The 20,517-nt window shown below is 38.6% G+C and overlaps 1 protein-coding gene across 2 annotated transcripts in view; it reads right to left on the reverse strand.

Annotated features, from left to right (window-relative positions):
- Nucleotides 1–528: 528 nt before the first annotated feature.
- LOC136876320 (tRNA (cytidine(32)/guanosine(34)-2'-O)-methyltransferase) overlaps nucleotides 529–20,517 on the reverse strand; it is an 86,181-nt gene continuing 66,192 nt past the window's right edge. For both annotated transcript variants that reach the window (XM_067150167.2, XM_067150168.2), the window contains 2 exons: nucleotides 15,501–15,685; nucleotides 529–815 (listed from right to left, as the gene is read on the reverse strand). In XM_067150167.2, coding sequence (XP_067006268.1) covers nucleotides 687–815; nucleotides 15,501–15,685 — 314 coding nt within the window. In that variant the 3' untranslated portion in view covers nucleotides 529–686. The remainder of the gene's footprint in view (nucleotides 816–15,500; nucleotides 15,686–20,517) is intronic.

Raw genomic sequence — 20,517 nt, forward strand, 5'->3', positions numbered from 1 at the left:
AGCTAGACCCATTCATCCCGGCACCTTCTTTCACCTCTGCGGTCCACAAATACCCCGGAACAATAATAATAATAATAATAATAATAATAATAATAATAATAATAATAATAATAATAATAATAATAATAATAAACTGCAGAACAAAGCTTCCCCCACTTTAAGCATGGAACCTGAAAGATAAACTTATATGCATTTAATAAACCAGTACAGTAGAACAAATTTAGGATAAGAAACAACAGTAAAATTCAGTATTTAATTAAATATTATACTGAAGCCTAATTAAACATATTTATTTACTGTGTATCAAAGAGAGAAGTACAGTAGCCCTACTTGGAATTTTGAAACTTAAATAACTTTTTCACAGAATTGTTATTGTAACTACATAATGGATGCTGCCAGTGAAGAATGAAAATATAGAGAAATGTTATTTTATTTTATATGCAAATTAAAACCTCTGGCAGAACTCTCAAATCATATTCAACATTATTTTTGTGAACACTGTATTTGAATCTGTGGATGAAGAAGCCATTTTTTTCAGGACATAGTTCCATTTGTTTTATTTCATTCTTTGAATATTAATATACAGATGTAAGTATACACAGCAAAAATATTGGGCTGCAATTTCATGTAAGATTCAATGAGGTCACTGAACTCGCTAAGGGATGAGGCAAGTCTGTCTGAATTGGTCAACTTGATCCTGAAGGATAGCTTGGTTTATCTAGAGCTGCTTTTCTTCTCAACGCCACAGATTCTGCATATGGTGGAGCAATTGGCTTTTGCACTGGTTCTCGGAATTGGTAGTTGTCATCTGTTGCCTGAGAAATAAACAAATTTAAAAAATATTTATACCATTATAACAGATCTTGAACATTAAATGGATGGTATGAATTTTGCCTGCAAACATTCCCTTTTTCCGAACATCACTGCACATTTTATTTATGTGGAGAGTGATTAAGAACGTTAGAAGGTCAGTCTTAAAAATATGCAAGCAAAATGCACAATTTATTTTGGATAAGGAGAACTTTTAATTATAATACATAATTTTTTGAGGATGTTAAGTCGTTTAGTACTTATAATATACTGATGCGTTTCGAACCTGCAAGCAAGATCATCTTCAGAGCAATAACAAAGATTTCATTGGCAACTGTCACTCCATAGTAACCAAACTAAATACAGAGAAACCCTATTAGAAATGTAGTTCTTTCCAGGGCCTCCAGAGTCAAAGAGAAAGATGTTGACGAGTTAACTATAGAGGGTAGCTATGATCTACCCAGTATATAGCCATTGCAATTTCCATCTCCACATGAATGATTCTAAGTACATCCTAAGCCAAAAGAGAGAATATCATGTGATTCTTTGAGTCTGGCCTTCTTGCCATACGTGTGATCTGTCAGAGATAGCATCAGCAATAGCTTGCGATCTGTTTAAGATCCTATTGGTTTAAACTGTGCTGGAATATATATATTATTCCTTGCTCCTGTGGATCAATTTGTGTTGACAAAACATGTAGGAAGGTAGCAACGAGGGTTAAGGACCATCGCAGGCACTTACATCTTTACCAGCCAGAGAAGTTTGCTGTGGCAGAACATTCCATACATAATGACCATCAAATCATTTTTTATGCAAGTTCTGTCAATTGTAAAAAGAAACATTTTATACCTAGAATCATTTGTGAGGCGATAGAAATTGCCAAATACCTAAATAATTTTAACAAAAGGGACAGCTATATACTGCGTAGATCAACTTGTCAACATCTTTCTCCTTGATTGGCCCTGGAATGAACTAATGAACTGCATTTCTAACAGGGTCTCTCTATCTTGAGCCTGACTACTATGGCGAGACAGCTGCCAATAAAATCTTTGTTATTCCACTGAAGATGATCCTCGTTGCAGGTTCAAAATGCATCAGCATATTACAAGTACTACATGACTTAACATCTCCAATATTATGTAGTATGATGTCATTTAGTGGTCATGAAAGTCTACGTATTAAGAACTTTTAATGTTTCTTATTAGTAGAGAGAGACAGATAATTCCTTTATTTGTGACAGAGTTAGGAGGCACGCTGAACAACTTCACAATAAATATCAATACAAGAAATATAATAACAACTATTCATTATCATAATCATACAAAATTTCCCTCATCCAGCTTCTGTCAGAGTGGGATGTTTATGGCACCTTTCCATCTACCTCTGTCTAACTACCATTGTTCCTCCTTAACTGTGTTCTAATCCAAGTTTCTTCTTCTTATACTATTCTTGATTATTTTCAACCACTTAGTCTGAATCTCCCAGTTACCCTCCCTCCTATCTGGGTCTCCATCACCTGCTTCAGCAAGCTTCCCTCTTCCATCCTCTTAACATGTCCAAACCATCTAACTAAATTCCTCTCCATTTTCTTGTAAAGCTCCTCCACTCGGATTTCTTTCCTGATATTCCCATTTCTTACTCTGGCCTTTCTGACTTTTCCTATCATTCTTCTTAAAAATGTCATTTCACTGGCCTGGATTTTATTCTCCTGTCTTTTTATCAGTGTCCAGTTCTCTGTTGCATATGTCAGTATTGGGCGGTGGTACATATTATACATCACCTATTTACATTTCATAGGTAATTCCTTTCTCCACACCAGGTTTCTCATACTCTGATAGAATGCATTTTCCTGCTGAATCCTTTTACTGATCTCCATGTTCAGCCCTGCATCTTGTAGCTCTCCACAATCAAGGTTTTGTTAGCTTTATTTTTAAAATTCCCTTCCCTTCCTTCCCTTTCTCCACTAGTTACAACACTGCCTTACTCTTTTCCATGTGATTCTAATTTCATAATTTTTGATAATCTCACTTAATATATCGAGTTGCTGTTGTATTTCCTCTCTGTTTGCTCCCCACACTTCAATATCATCTGCAAACAGTATTACATTCAGCTCCCTGTATCTATATTTTGCCTTGGTCTCCTTCACAATTTCATCCATAACCACTCTGTCCTCCCCACATCTGTACTGCTGCAACAATTTTTGTACATTACTTATACATATTCTATCAGTTGTTTTCCAAACCTTTGCTCTGGGCAAACTTAGCAATTTTCTAAATCAAGGAATGTCATCATTAGGGGCTGGATTTTTGAAAATGCATATGTAGATGTATATTTTGTGGGTTTCCTAGATACATCCCTTGTAAGCAACTTTCTGAGAAACAGATAATGAGATAACAGTATTTTATGCAAGCATGCTGGCTGGCTATTTCAAGTCCTTTCACCATCTTGGCAGCCACTAGACCGGGGTTAGTTTTTTTTTTCTTTTTTCTTTACGTCGCACCGACACAGATAGGTCTTATGGCGACGATGGAACAGGGAAGGGCCAGGAGTGGGAAGGAAGCGGCCGTGGCCTTAATTAAGGTACAGCTCCAGCATTTGCCTGGTGTGAAAATGGGAAACCACGGAAAACCATCTTCAGGGCTGCCGATAGTGGGGTTCGAACCTACTATCTCCCAAATACTGGACACTGGCCACACTTAAGCGACGGGGTTAGTTTTGTAAGGAGTTTCTTCAGTTAATTTGTTACTTTATTCATAGTTTGCATATCCTTTACTCAAAATGCCTAAAGAGAAGAGCATCAGAAAGTATTTATTAAATCAGTGGGTGTCAGGTGATAGTGATTATTCAACTGACGGCATTGTCGTCTATTGTCAAGTATGCTTGAAGGAAGTGAAATGTGAAAAGAAATTTCAGCAAAGAAGGGAAAGAAGAAGAAGAACACAATACAACTACTTCTTACACATGTAAAACCAAAACCAGCTTAACAAACGGATTGCACCCTACTGTGGAAAAAATACGCACACAATTTCTAGCTATTAACAATTTAATTTCAAGAAAAAAGGTGTTTGTAAGGCTTTTAGTACATACATACATATCCCACGTCGTTCCATCTATATGAAGGGTCGGCGAATGAAGCCCCTCCTCCAACTTCTGTCTTTGTACTTTTCTCCTTCTTCAATGCTGTCCCAGTCCCCTCCTCATTGCTGAATGTTGTTTTTCACCATGTCTGTGTATCGCTTTCTTGGCTGCCTTCTTGGTCTTGAATATTTTAACTGCAGATCATACATTTTTCTGGGTATGCGATCAGGGTCCATCCTTCGCATGTGAGCATACCATTTGAGTCCACGCAGAGTTATGTTATCCTGCATTCTGCCAACCTGAGCCATATCCCTGATGTTCTCATTATGAATGTTATGTTGCCTTGTTTTGCCAACCATTGCTCAGACGAATCTCATTCAGCTGCCTGAATCCTTGCTTCATCCTTTTTCCTCATGGTCCAGGTCTCACTCCCATATGTCAAAATTGGCACGTGGAACGGTCAAACCTGGAACAACATTAAAATTCCAGTCCCAAGGTGCTCGCCTTGAGTACCTCAGGAAATTCTTCAACAAGGTTATTCAGGATGAGAGCTTGACTTTCAGATAAATCGCATTGATTGACAAGGGGGCTACACTCTGATAGGACACACAATAGTTTTTCTTTGAAAAGATAATCAAAAGGGAAATTTTCATTAGATTTTAAACGGAAAGAGAAGGATCGAAAATGAAGTCCCAAGAGAAATTGTGAATCTTTAAATGAGTTCTGATATGTGTTATCGGAAGTACACGATGACCATTGGCAGACATATAAGTTTCAGGACAAGTTTCAGGACTCCTTGGAAACAACTTGGCGAATGAAATGGAATTCGATGGGGAGCTATCAATATTAATGGGGCTTATGGAAGAAAGAAAGTAGAACTGGCTGAATCAGCAAAGAGGATGCATCTGGATGTGCTAGGAGTAAGTGATATTCGGGTAAGGGGAGATAACGAGGAAGAGATAGGAGATTATAAAGTGTACTTGACGGGTATTAGAAAGGGAAGGGCAGAGTCTGGGGTAGGGCTCTTTATCAGGAATAGCATTGCACGGAACATAGTTTCTGTTAGGCACGTAAAAGCGAATGATGTGGGTAGATTTGTCAGTTGGAGGAATTAGGACTAGAATTGTGTCCGTGTATTCACCATGTGAGGGTGCAGATGAGGATGAAGTTGACAAGTTTTATGAAGCATTGAGTGACATCGTGGTCAGGGTAAACAGCAAGGATAGAATAGTGCTAATGGGCGATTTCAATGCGAGAGTTGGGAATAGAACTGAAGGATACGAAAGGGTGATTGGTAAATGTGGGGAAGATATGGAAGCTAATGGGAATGGGAAGCGTTTGCTGGACTTCTGTGCTAGTATGGGTTTAGCTGTTACGAATACATTCTTCAAGCATAAGGCTATTCACCGCTACACATGGGAGGCTAGGGGTACCAGATCCATAATAGAGTATATCTTAACAGACTTCGAATTCAGGAAATCTGTTAGGAATGTATGAGTTTTCCGGGGATTTTTCGATGATACAGACCACTATCTGATCTGTAGTGAACTAAGTATCTTTAGGCCTAAGGTAGAGAAAGTGAAATCTGTCTGCAAACGAATAAGGGTAGAAAATCTCCAGGATGAGGAAATTAGACGGAAGTACATGGATATGATTAGTGAGAAGTTTTGAACAGTAGACACTAAGCAGGTTCAGGATGTAGAAAGTGAATGGGTGGCATACAGGGATGCTGTAGTAGAAACAGCCAGGGAATGCCTTGGAACAACTGTGTGTAAAGATGGGAAAAGGCGAACATCTTGGTGGAATGATGAAGTGAGAGCAGCTTGTAAACGTAAAAAGAAGGCTTATAAGAAATGGCTCCAAACAAGGGCCGAGGCAGATAGGGAGTTGTATGTAGATGAAAGAAACAGAGCGAAACAAATAATTGTTGAATCCAAAAAGAAGTCATGGGAAGATTTTGGTAATAACCTGGAAAGGCCAGGTCAAGCAGCAGGGAAACCTTTCTGGACAGTAATAAAGAATCTTAGGAAGGGAGGGAAAAAGGAAATGAACAGTGTTTTGAGTAATTCAGGTGAACTCATAATAGATCCCAGGGAATCACTGGAGAGGTGGAGGGAATATTTTGAACATCTTTTCAATGTAAAAGGAAATCATCCTGGTGGTGTTGCAAACAGCCAAGCTCATGGGGAGGAGGAAAATGATGTTGGTGAAATTACGCTTGAGGAAGTGGAAAGTATGGTAAATAAACTCCATTGTCATAAGGCAGCAGGAATAGATGAAATTAGACCTGAAATGGTGAAGTATAGTGGGAAGGCAGGGATGAAATGGCTTCATAGACTAGTAAAATTAGCGTGGAGTGTTGGTAAGGTACCTTCAGATTGGGCAAAAGCAGTAATTGCACCCCCTATAAGCAAGGGAACAGGAAGGATTGCAACAACTATCGAGGTATCTCACTGATTAGTATACCAGGCAAAGTATTCACTGGCATCTTGGAAGGGAGGGTGCGATCAGTCGTTGAAAGGAAGTTGGATGAAAACCAGTGTGGTTTCAGACCACAGAGAGGCTGTCAGGATCAGATTTTCAGTATGCGCCAGGTAATTGAAAAATGCTACGAGAAGAATAGGCAGTTGTGTTTATGTTTCGTAGATCTAGAGAAAGCATTTGACAGGGTACCGAGGGAAAAGATGTTCGCCATACTGGGGGACTATGGAATTAAAGGCAGATTATTAAAAGCAATCAAAGGCATTTATGTTGACAATTGGGCTTCAGTGAGAATTGATGGCAGAATGAGTTCTTGGTTCAGGGTACGTACAGGGGTTAGACAAGGCTGTAATCTTTCACCTTTGCTGTTTGTAGTTTACATGGATCATCTGCTGAAAGGTATAAAATGGCAGGGAGGGATTCAATTAGGTGGAAATGTAGTAAGCAGTCTGGCCTATGCTGACGACTTGGTCTTAATGGCAGATTGTGCCGAAAGCCTACAGTCTAATATCGTGGAACTTGAAAATAGGTGCAATGAGTATGGTATGAAAATTAGCCTCTCAAAGACTAAATTGATGTCAGTAGGTAAGAAATTCAACAGAATTGAATGTCAGATTGGTGATACAAAGCTAGAACAGGTTGATAATTTCAAGTATTTAGGTTGTGTGTTCTCCCAGGATGGTAATATAGTAAGCGAGATTGAATCAAGATGCCGTAAAGCTAATGCAGTGAGCTCGCAGCTGCGATCGACTGTATTCTGTAAGAAGGAAGTCAGCTCCCAGACGAAACTATCTTTACATCGGTCTGTTTTCAGACCAACTTCGCTTTACGGGAGTGAAAGCTGGGTGGACTCAGGATATCTTATTCATAAGTTAGAAGTAACAGACATGAAAGTAGCAAGAATGATTGCTGGTACAAACAGGTGGGAACAATGGCAGGAGGGTACTCAGAATGATGAGATAAAGGCTAATTTAGGAATGAACTCGATGGATGAAGCTGTACGCATAAACCGGCCTCTGTGGTGGGGTCATGTGAGGCGAATGGAGGAGGATAGGTTACCTAGGAGAATAATGGACTCTGCTAAGGAGGGTAAGAGAAGTAGAGGTAAACCAAGACGACGATGGTTAGACTCGGTTTCTAACGATTTAAAGATAAGAGGTATAGAACTAAATGAGGCCACAACACTAGTTGCAAATCGACGATTGTGGCAACGTTTAGTAAATTCACAGAGGCTTGCAGACTGAACGCTGAAAGGCATAACAGTCTATAATGATAATGTATGTATGTATGTATGTATGTATGTATGTATGTATTTTAACACCATCCCTTCAACAAAGGACTGGTCGACAAAAGAGCTACATGATCCAGTATTTAAAAGGGCGTACATGATGCACGAATCACAAGAAACAAGGCAAAGACGAAGGGAGTCCACAAATTTTACGATTTGAGTTACAACTAGACACCAACAACGGGCCGCCACGTTGGTGCGAAGCTAGTTTCCCTGATTTCCGTTGCATCTAGGACAGATGTTTCGGTGCACACCTCTTAGACCACACTGATAACATACTGGAGATGACTTAGATCTACAATTTCTAGAAATATGTTCCTCTTTTCCGCAATTCCAACACTTTACAGAAGTCGTTGCCTTAACGACTAGGCGCAATATGACACTGAAGGGCGCTGGTTACACGATCAGAGGAGCGAAGCAAGTCTAAATACTCAACTGGCCTTCTAGGATGCTGACCATGGGTGGGCGATCTAGCAAAGGAGACAGCTTTGGGACAAACGCAGCAAGCCTCATCAGGAAAGGGAAAAATTTGTTGGGAGGAGGTGGGGCTTGGTACCAATTGTTTAATTGTAAAGTTGATTCAAATTCACGGCCGAGACTTATAATGTCGTCGATGCAGTTTACTTCAGAACGTTTGATAGATAACTTGTATTGAGGGGCCAGATTCTGATAGAAAGTATCGAAGATTTCGGACTCGTGTACCCTGATATCTAGGCGATTGAACAAGGTTAGAATGCCCGTGGCGTAATCATCGATAGACTCTTCTCGGCCTTGAGTCCGTCTGAGAATTTTTTGCTTGGGTATAAAGTACCGTCTTTCTTGGGAATTAGAAAGACGGGGCTCCTAAAAGGTGACTTAGATGGGCTTATCACTCCCTTTTCTAACAATTCGTTAACACACTTCCTCATGGCAGTGAGTTTGGGAGGAGAACAACTGAAGGGAGGGTGTATGATCTCTCAGTTCAATACAACAGGAAAATTCTTTACCGCACCCTCATGCTTGTATAAAATATAAGTATAAAGTCCATATCGGACAAGCTGAGTCTTACTTTTATTTCTTTGGCAAAATCGGACCAACATAGAATTTTGTGTTTGCACAACAAACCATTTGCTGGCAGAACCTTCCAGCATATCGGGAATAACTGATACAAAAGAATCTAAAGACAACAAGGTGCATGCAGCAACATCATCTAATTTTTCCAGAAACTCAATGACAGAAAGACCCCTTTCTTCACCGGAGAATTTTAAATTCCACTTGCGTACAACGTCAAAGGCAGAATTTAAAGAGGACGAACTAGTCGCGACCGAATGGGAAGTCTGGTCCAATACCTTATTGTCAGAATCAGGGAAGAGTGCATTACCATCATAATCAATCCTACTACTATCATTATCACTGCAGTTTGTACATGATTGAGGAGAAGTAAAATTGTTAGTCATGGCATGAGACTCATGTATTCAACCCTGGGAGAAGTTTTTGGGACAGTTTCACTTTCTTTCTCCATGATTTTCAGTTTGAATGAGTGTGACAACACATGGAAAGTATAACACACCACTAAAGGAAGCTAAAGGTAATGGCACGAAAATTACGTGCAGGACGTAACAAAATACACACACAAGGAAACAATATAATTAGAAAATATGAGAATATTGGGTTACGATGCACAGATATAAAATGAGAAAAGTCTGGGTTACAACGAATCCAGCTCTGCTTCACCAAAATTCAACCTTCTGGTGAAACATTTCCACCAGACCACGCTCTGCCTACCAACTCCACCCACTACCCCGAGGATTTTAAAATGTGGATGGGTCGAAACTCGAAACTGGCTAAATGACAACCAGGAGCTGAACGCGGGCCACTTATATAAATGAATCACACATAAAAGGCAAGAACCCAAGACAGAAATAGTTTTAACATAGACTGGAGTTTATTTTCATAATACTGGCTGATGCAGAGAATACGATGAGCAAAACACAAATCAAAGGATACATAAAGAATATAAATGTTACTTACATACATATTCATGGAGGATAGCATTTTCATTAACAAGTATAGAAGCCTTTTACTTCTACAGAAACCATCATAAAGAGTTCCTCACTTACTTCCCTTTTATATGGGTACATAGGAAGAAATGATATTCATATATTCAGACATTACCAACAAAAGGTATGTTGTATTTACTTCAAAACATTTCTCTTGTGAAGGAGGAAACTATTATATCTCCGAGAATCAAATACGATGTCCCTGGATAAAACAAGGGCAAAACTCTCTTCTTTTTCAAAGCATCACCACCAACAACAATCCCCACAGAGTAACTCCTCATGGAAGTTTTAAAGATAAAAAAAGGGACGCACATCAGCCAACAAATTTTTTTACAACCCCCAAAGACGTAACATGGAGAAAAGGCAAGGGGCGTTGCCATACCCACACAGAAAATAAACATTGTCAAAGACGGCATGAAAAACATTAATACCAGATCCTGAAATATAAAAATAAAATGGCTAAACCACCCAGGAATAGAGGTAAAGCAATCAAATACACACACATATCAGAAAAACGGAAAGTAACATACATAAGGTATCAAAAAAATAATAACACAAATCCGACATTCATACTACGCATTCATACAAGCACACCTAGAGACCAGACGCATAAGGCAATATAAATACAGATTCAAGACACACCGCGACAAAACCGCAGTAGCATGAGATAAGTGACTCAAGGTCCATAAGCTCGATCTGAGAGTCCAGATCCAAATATCAGGGCAGCCGCAATACAAGGCAATGCTCATTCATAGCAATAGTCTAACCACAAATACGCAATGGGACGTACTCATATCGCTTCATGGTAGCGAATATTAATTTTTTTTAAGTAGCGTATTAAATACACGTCGTCATATGAGCTCAACCAAAACATTGCAGGAGACATGGTCTCAAATACAAATACATCGCAATCAAACGGCACCACACACCCGTAAATTAAAACGGGTTAGTGCTGCTACCTTTTCGTCTCTACGTAGGAACAGATACGTAAATGTATATTCTGTAAAATATGAAAAGGGAACAGTGAATATAAGTTCTCCACAATCAAGACAAGGAACAAAGAACAAAACCGGGATCACAATGAACACTAGCTTAGCATAGTTGTGGCAACCCAAAGGAAGTAAAGAAATAAATAAATACCTGGAAAAAGGTCCATATGTATCAATCATGTACGTTAGCTCCAGGCAGAGAGCCACGTATGTTAAATAGTAATCTTTCTTAATATACCACTTATATGAAATGAAACACGATTCATAATACAGCCTGTCCATCTTGTTTATTAAGGCTGGCATTTCTTTCTCAGAGAGTAAAGCAAACAAATTAGAATTGAAAGAAATGCTTTGGAAAATCATAGCGGCATGAGGCGCCATCTGTCTAACCGTGAAAGAGGTAGATGTCAAATCAGAGAAAAGTTATCATTACCGAATAACAGACATGTGAATTCTGTATCAGGGAATAGACTAACAAGCCCATTCTGGGAAAATAAGTATAGAAAACACTAGGTGCGGTACAATGCTCTCCCCACTCCTTAGGAAGTGCTGGGCCAATCCTACCAACTGTTGATGTTCAGGAACAAAAATCCCATTTATATTTGGTCAACCTTCGTATATCTGAAAATAATCTGCATGTAAGTGGTATTTACAATGTTTTAATCCAGAAGCTATGCCATTTATACGAGAAAAATAGGGGGCCTAGTACAGATCCTTGTTGTATTCCTACGTCAACCGTACGCCACTTTGAATATTCCTTGTTGTTATTAAGTACACACTGCCGGCGACCAGCGAGATAAGAACTGATCCACAGGAGTGCACTCGCGGAGAAATTTAAACTATTTAATTTGGATATAAGTATGTCTCTGTTAATAGTGTCGAAAGCTTTACTAAAGTCCAATAACGCTAGAACTGTCAATTGTTTGTTGTCCATAGTTTGCCTTATGTCATCAGTCACATGTGTTAATGCACTGCAAGTGCTGTATCTCGGTCTGAAGCCGGACTGGCGGATATCGAGGAGATTGTGCTGAGTAAGATAATTGGTAATCTGCTTGAGAACTATGAATTCTAAAGCTTTTGACAATATGCGTAAGATGCCAATCAGCCGATAGTCGCTGACGTCCTTTGCCAGTCTTATTTTTGGAAGTGGGTGAACTATGGCCATTTTCCATATTTCTGGATAAGTCCCCTATTGCAGTGAATAATTAAAGATATTCACCAATGGAGAAATGATGTGGTGGAGAATTTTCATGAACATTTCTTGGCCTATATTATCTACGCCCCTAGCCTTGGTCTGGATGCGTATTATTGAGTCAATCACATCTTGCAGTGTGGCGTGACTGAAGTAAAATTTATCTCTGTGTGGAGATGGCGTATTACCATATGTACTAATTGTTTTCTCTTTCACGACTGGATTAATTCCCGTTGGTGAGATGAAATGATCGTTTAATTCACCTACGTTAACATTTAGTTCTTCATTAGATTCCTGGTTACTGATGCCAGAATATTTCATACATTTCCACATCGTTGCAGGGCGTACATCAGGTCTAATCAAGTTATGGGTGTAATGTAGTCTAGTGCTTCAAATTTTAGAGGTAGTTTTATTACCCAGTGTTTTATAAGTCTGATGGTTCACTTCCATTGGGTAGTGTTTGTATTGTCTATGAGCAGTGTCTTGTTGAGCCATTAAGTGATGAATTTTGTCGTCTATCCACGGCTTTAGAGCTCTGGAACCTTTCCCCGTACGCACTGGGGAGTGCCGCTCATAGAGATGTGTTAATAGGTTATTAAATGATGAAACCATTTCCTCTACATTATCGGTGCAATTTATCTCCATCTACGGCATGGAAAGAGCATCATCTTCTAATTTGTCTGCGTCAATTCATCTGAGGTCCCTGAATGATAATATTTTCGTCCTTGGTTTCGGGTTTTGTAATTGGTGGGACAGGTAGATTATGTCATGTCCAGATAGTCCCGGGGCTGTATGTCCATGTTGTAGAACTTTTGCTGAATTGTTTTGTTGTTATTAGATCGAGAAGAGTGTGACTGCAATTAGTGTGAAGGGTTGGTCCGAGGGGTAAAATGGTCATGTGACATGCTTCAAAAATATTACGCAACTGTCAAGTTGAAGCTGCGGTACTGACAAATTTGTGTTGAAGTCTCCCATTATAATAACACGTTCATAGTCTGGCAGAAGGTTTAGTATTTCAGTCTCAAGCTCGGTCAAATACCCTACTTTCGAAGGCTTGTAAACCACTCCTAGCAAGCATTTCGCTCTAAACACTGTTATCTCTACAAACAAAAACTCCGGTTTACGTTCATACTGTGAAGGTGAATGGCTAATTACTTGAGGGTTGAGGTCTCTGGCAACATAAGCAGACACCCCCCACCACCGCCTTTACCCTTGCGGTCATTTCATAGAAGGACGTACTCGCCCATGTCAACACCTGAGCTGGGGCATTTGCTGCTTAACCACATTTCAGACATAAGAACTGCATGGAAATGACGCGAAGAAAACAGGTCATGCATTTCATCCATGCATGTTTGGGAGAGCAAAGATTGCACATTACAATGACATAGAACCCTCGGAAATTGCTTCACAGTTTCCTTCAAGATAGTAGCGGCTGGAAGAGGACCCGGGTTTGCTCTAGCAGCTATGTGTGTGAAGGGAGCATTAACAGAACAGGGGGTAAGGGGATGGAATTAAAGGAATGCGCTTAGGCCTGCAGTCGTCGAAAGCATGTCCTTGTTGTGTTAAAAGGTATGCCAACTTCGGAACAGAAAGTAAAACTAAAACAGGACTAATGAGAGGACTACGGTTAAATACAATTCAAAGCTAATTAACAATGATAGAACACACTACAGACAAATTATACAACGTAAATCACACAAATGAGTCTAAATTTTACATTAGAGGGTTCTAACTGGCTATGAGAGAGAGAGAGAGAGAGAGAGAGAGAGAGAGAGAGTGTGTGTGTGTGTGTGTGTGTGTGTGTGTGTGTGTTAGTTAACTGTAGTGTATTCCTACTATGAAAGCGAGGGAAGACAATATTTTGGTACTCACATTAAAAGCGAATGTAGTTCTGTACTGATGTAGTGATGGGTAGTGATGTTTGCAGATTACAATCTAGGAATAATCACACATGCGGTTGATACGACGCCTTGTACCATCTGCCAACTTAATTATGACATCCCCGTGATCAGTCCAAGTGTTCTTCAGTCCATGAACAATGATGGCTGCCTTCAGAATTACGACATGAACTTCACAATGATGGGCCGAGGTTTTCCAGGCACCTTCGGTTCTACTCTGTGGCTCCTGTCAATGTCAGTTTTGGTTACCTTGCCCTCCAGTTTATTGCAGAGGCTCACAACAATGTTCTCTGTGTTCTCACCCTCACTTTCGGCAATACCAAACAGACGTAAACTTGACCTCCTTTGGTATTGTTCCAGGGAGTCGCACTTCGCCTCAACTTCTTCTTTGAGATGTTTTATTTCTCTTTCGCGGCAGTCAAGTTTTTAGTTTAGTTCAATCACCAATTCGACATTGAACTGGAGACTATGCTCAAGTTCTTTCACCACAATTTCCGTCACCTGTCTCACCACTGCACTTACAATACTGTCCACGAAGCATTCGGAGAGTACGACTTCATCCAGTGCTTTTCTCACTGTCTGTTCGATTTCATTGACACCACTGCTGGCACAACCGCTGCTAGTTTTATTAGGATGACTACCCATTTTTAATATTATTCTGATATACACAACAATATCGATTTAAAACTGGTCTCAACTTGAACCCTGGCACAAGTTCCACAGATATGCACTTTTCCACACCACACACTGCTTCTGTTCACCTACAAAATTTGCTTCAACAGAGAGCTGATTTCCTTGCATGCTTCCATGACCATGAGCATGAATGTGGAGATGGAAGATGAAAAGAATTTTGTTAGCAAAGTGGTGTGGTTTGAGACAGTTTAAATTAAATGGCATGGTTAACCGGCATAATTGTGTGTACTGGGCCTCACAAAATCCTCATGTCGAGCAAGTGATCAATGCTCCAGGACTCAATGTCTGGTGCTGGCTATCATCAAAGGGACTGATTGGACCCAAAGGGACTGAGTGGACCGTTCTTTTTCAAATATATGGTAACTTGCCAGGTTTACTTACTTGGAGATGTAGGACACATTAATAATATCATCCATTCATGTTTTGTTTGGTGATAATCCATTTTACTTCCAACAAGATGGTGCCCCTGTCCATTTTCACAGTAATGTGCATACCTATCTCAATGACACTCAACTGGCCTATTGGATAGGATGAAATGAAGGCGCCCAACTAAGTACCCACAACATTCACCTGAACGAACATCCCCCCCACCTTGAATTTTACCTGTGGGAGACTTTCAAGAACGTGGTGTATGGTATGAAGCCACTCAAAATTAGCACAATTGCAACACGAGATTGTAATTGCTTGTGCAACAATCCCTTTGGCTACTCTGGAAAATGTCACCATATGTGTTGCGCATTGTGCTCAGAAGTGTTTGGAGACTGATGCTTTGCAATATGAGCACTTATTGTAATTGCACCAACAAACTATACATCTATTCTGACTTTCACTTTAGATTGTTATAATATGATAATACATAAACTATACTCTATTAAAGTGTGTATACATTTTTCTGAGCAACCCATTATACATACACAGTCAGAATTTTAAAAATTTGTTAGGCAAAATGATATTTACAAATACAATATTCTCATTATTTTATGAGAATAATAAAATGAAAACATGCAACTTAAGTAACTTGAAACAAATTACCTGTAATGACGAATTTGTGTCTGAATCAAAAGGTAACAGATTACCACAAGCCACAAATGGCACGATGTAGCGATTGACTGCGTTTGTGTTTCTCAGATCATCCTCACTATGAAAAGTAAGAGGATTCAACATTGTTGGTTCATATCCCTCAGGTGGACTGTAGTTCTGGCAGACAACAAAGGCTTCTGTCAAACAGAAAGAAATAGCTCAGAACACTTCAGCAATTTTGACCCAAACTATGTAACTAACTTACTGACCTCAAAACAGTTCTGAAGTCACAGTTATCTCACCCAGCAGAGTGAACTAGGAGTGAGACTCATAATGTTTATTCTGCATATTATGACAGATTTTGCCTTTTTTTGCCTTTTGTTTTATGACAGATTGAGACAAACAGGTTTTATGGCAATGATGGGATAGGATAGGGCTAGGGCTGCTAAGGAAGTAACCATGGCTTTAATTGAAGTACAGCACCAATATTTGCCTGGTGTCAAAATGGGAAACCACAGAAAACAATCTTTAAGGCAGGTTGTGCAGATTGTCATAGAAGTAGTGAATGTCTTTGGGGATCAGAGATTTGAGCTCCTGAAGATGCTTAAACTTTACAAAATCAATGGGTAACCGCGAGTTGTATAATGGAGGACGTTCAACACTGTTAAATGAAGGCTTCTTGTTCCCTTTGTTCCTTCTTGGGAGGTCTGAAAATTGATCCTGATGGTTCAGTTTTACTTGTATTGTGCAGTCAGGTTTATACTGGATACATTGACAAAAGGTTAAGGTCGTTATACCTCTTGAAGAAAGTGTGATCCAGTTGTTCTACTTTGTATAGCTGGGGTTTAATTTGAACCACTTTACAAACCTCGACATACCCAGCTGAATCAATGAATATTCAAGATAAAATTAAATATTATAATTGAGCGGTCCGCCTATTAATACAATATATAATTTATTAATATCTAGGACATGTTTCGTCCCCTAAGGGACATCATCAGCTAATAACAAATTAACATTAATATATCAGTAATAAATATTAAAATTGGAAAGACACATTAAAATTTTGACAATTTAAAATAAGATCTTCAAATTTTGTTAAAAATGTAAGTCATAAGACAGGTAAAACAGTCAAATTGTCCATATTTCTCTTGTTGATGTTCTTGGAAAATACCAGTTTTGCTTATAAAATCTTAAAATATCATTTGTTGTAAAAAGCACACTTGATTTGTATTCCTTGGTGAAAGATTTGTTAAAACTTAATAAGCATTCCTTAGATGGTATACTAAAATTTAAGTGCTTCAGAATTTAAAGTCAGATCGGGGCTGTGATGGTAAAGTTCTGTGTGGTAATGGATATATATAACTTTATCTGAAATAAAATGAAAAAATAATATAAGTGTAAGTAACGTGAAATGGAAGATGAAATAAAAACAATGTAATGTAATAAAATCGTATTACTTACTCCTTATTATTGGCCCCGATGTGCGGAGAAGGACTCACTTCTACCGAGGTAAGTGTGCATCTGCTTTAAAACAAGTACTGGTAGTTGCTACGCTGAGCGGGGAGTGTGGAGGGGAAGTAGGAGAGTGTGTCCTAAGTTGAATAACCTGAGTGTCACCAAGCATGTGACGTGTTAGAGTCTGGCGTTTCTTCCTAACTTTCGCTTTTAATAGTTCTTCATATAAAATGTCATACTTCTCAGAAAGCTCATTGATATTATTTGTTGGATTGTTTCTCTGGTCCAGATAAATGTAGATTTCCTCATATATGTTTAATAAATGGCCTTTCTTTAAGGTTTTCAGTATTTTGAGGTCATTATCTATGTTTGTAAACATGTGATTGGAGTTGGTCATGTGTTCGCTCATGGCCGAGTATCTGTTGTATTTCTTGGCTCTGGTGTGTTCCTGATATCTTATAATGAAGTTCCTACCTGTTTGTCCTATGTAACTTTTTAAACAACTAGCACATTTCAGTTTATAAACACCTGAATTTTGAAATTTTTTATTATTATTATTATTATTATTATTATTAACGATATGAGTGTTATAAAACAATTTCGAGTTTGTGTTGTTAGTCCTAAAAGCGATTCTTAAATTACATTTTTTAAAAATAGATTCGTAATACTATATATTTTACTGCTATTATATGTAAATACGGCAAATTTCTTATTCTTTTTTTCTTTTTGTTCTTGTATTAACATTGTCTTAGGCTTTTTTTTTTTTTTTTTTTTGCTACTTGCTTTACGTCGCACCGACACAGATAGGTCTTATGGCGACGATGGGACAGGAAATGCCTGGGAGTGGGAAGGAAGCGGCCGTGGCCTTAATTAAGGTACAGCCCCAGCATTTGCCTGGTGTGAAAATGGGAAACCACGGAAAACCATTTTCAGGGCTGCCGACAGTGGGGTTCGAACCTACTATCTCCCGAATACTGGATACTGGCCGCACTTAAGCGACTGCAGCTATCGAGCTCGGTGTCTTAGGCTTACTTTTTACTTTATTTATAATCCTGTTTACAAACTCTTTATTATAGCCATTCTTGTATGCTAAATGGTATATAGTATTAATTTCTTGTTTTAAATCCTGGGTTGAAAGCGGAATATTAAAAGCTCTGTAAATCATGCTAAAGAAGCCGGCTCTTTTATGAGCTCCTGGGTGTAAAGAATCATTTTTGATCATGTTGACACTCTGTGTTGGTTTTCTGAAGATGTTAAAGGAAAGGTTTTGACTATTTCTAGTAATTTTCAAGTCTAAATAATTTAAAATGTTATTTACTTCAGTTTATCTTGAATATTCATTGATTGATTATAGTCAATACGGGATTAGTATTACTTGAAATGAAGCTGTTAAAGCTGATCACTTGTAATACCCAGCTGGGCAGTAAATTTCTCTGTTCCTCATTTTTTTTCAATATTACTGTGAAAGCTATTGCATTCCAATTTTGTATGGCCTTTCTCTAAATATTTTTGGATTATTGTCACCCCAGTTTTGTGCAAAAACAGTAATAATGCACTGGCCAATACTGAATTCCTGTTTCGGCTTGTACAACCATCGCTGTACAAGATGACGTGTTTGACTATATCCAGATCGATTTCTTTTGAAATGAAGTGAGTAACTATCGTAGCAAATTCGTCTGCATTTACTCCCCCCTCACTTTCATCCCCGAGGTAGCAGTAACCTTCGCAAGATTTCAAATTATAAAATGTAAAGATGTGAACTTTTAATTTCCTCCTATAATATAGAACCGAAGCTTTTAAGGAAGGGCATAGGAAAACTGCTTGAACATCCATGGTAATAACGGCAGTCCTTTCATCTGTTTCTTCTTTGTCCTTAGTCTTTTCTTCTCTTGCTGCATTTTTTCTTATTAGATGGGCAACATGCTCCGGTTCACTCACATTGCCTTGTTCGTAACCACAACACAAATCGCACTGATCTTTTTTGGGAGAGAAAATTCCGAAATTGTGAGCCTCAAACACTTCGTGGAACGTAAAACTAGATACAACTAAGTGTTCTTTCTCGTCATTTTTACAATACAACTGGTACTCCCTGAAAAGTTGTGCTTTAGACTGCCAATGAGGTTCGAGGTAAAGTTTGTTCATGTCCTTTCGGCAATAGTGTGACTCTAGTTTGGGGAGATTACTGAAAAATTCAGTTAAAAGTTTTCGTTCATTACTGATACATTTTCCCTTTCTAGTTGTTGCTGTATCCTCGGTTTCTTTATCTTTATTGTCCTGTTCATGTGCATCGTTAATTACATTTTGGTCACCTTGTCCTTGTATCTTATTCTGACATACCCAATTCCTTATCATCCATTCACCTACACATAGGGAGTTTAGGAACATTGTCTTACATACACATATTTTTGGTAAGTTGTTTTGAGGTTTGGGATGATACAACAGAGAGGCATTCCTTCTAGATTTTGTACCAGATACTGTTCTTTGATGCACATCCTTCAAATCTACAAGATGATGTGCTTCAACCTTTCTCTGGTTCCAATCTAATGCCCAAAAGTTTCTGATCATTTGTTGCCTTCTTTCATCAGTGATCTGTGTACATATGAACTTGTTCCTTTGTTTTCTGTCACATTAACAGCAAGGTTGAATAATCCTTTCGGGTCTTTTGACATCAAACGCTGTTTTTCCCGTCTTAGACTTCCTCCGTCCTTCGTATTGTTCTCCTTTCATTCGTTTAATTTTGTTTTTGGTAGCTGTCCATTTACTTTGGTCAGCTCTTTCTTGTTTGGCAAGTTTTTGTTTTCGAGGCAATTCCTTACTATGGTTTACTCCATCATAACTGTCATCAAGACTGCTTTCACTTGACGGTTCATAACTGTTGTCGGGTAAATCTTCATTTTCTTTCTGATGGTCATCCAACTCAACATCACTCAACTGATGAATTGGTTCTTCATGATGATCAACTTCTTTTAAAACAGTACCGGTACCCAAGTTCTCTCCGACATTTTTATTTGCCTTATTCACTGAATGACCACTGGTACTCTCACTTAACTCTTCAGAAATCAAATTAAATGAATTATTCAATACAGTATCGTCTATTGATTTACTTCCTGGTTCAACTGGCAGAACTGAATCACTGAATATGACTGTCAGTGACAAAATATCTTCAAATACATTAACTGGATTAAAACCAAAATTACTATTGTTTAGTGATGATGAGTCATTAAGATTGAAAGGTTTCAATAATGGAAAGCTTTCTACTCCTCTAACAGTCTGAAGATTATTGTCTGGTGAAGTGTGGAGATAGGAAGCATCTCCTACATTTTGAGGCTGAATTTTCTGAAGGTAGTTACCACTTCCGTTGGCTTCTGGGATAGTAAAGCTGTTTTCATTTCTGGGCTGAACTGAGTCGCATTCTTGACCTAGAATAACAGTTTAGGATTAGAAAAAATTTATAACCCAATAACTTCCCTTGCTTATGCAGACAAACTCGCAACAGGAGAGTGGTTGTTTACCAATACATCCTGTGAAACTGTATGGATGAAAACTAACCTGTATCATCTTCAGATTTATC

This window comes from Anabrus simplex, chromosome 6 (genome assembly GCF_040414725.1).
Source record: "Anabrus simplex isolate iqAnaSimp1 chromosome 6, ASM4041472v1, whole genome shotgun sequence".
Taxonomy (NCBI): Eukaryota; Metazoa; Arthropoda; class Insecta; order Orthoptera; family Tettigoniidae; genus Anabrus; species Anabrus simplex.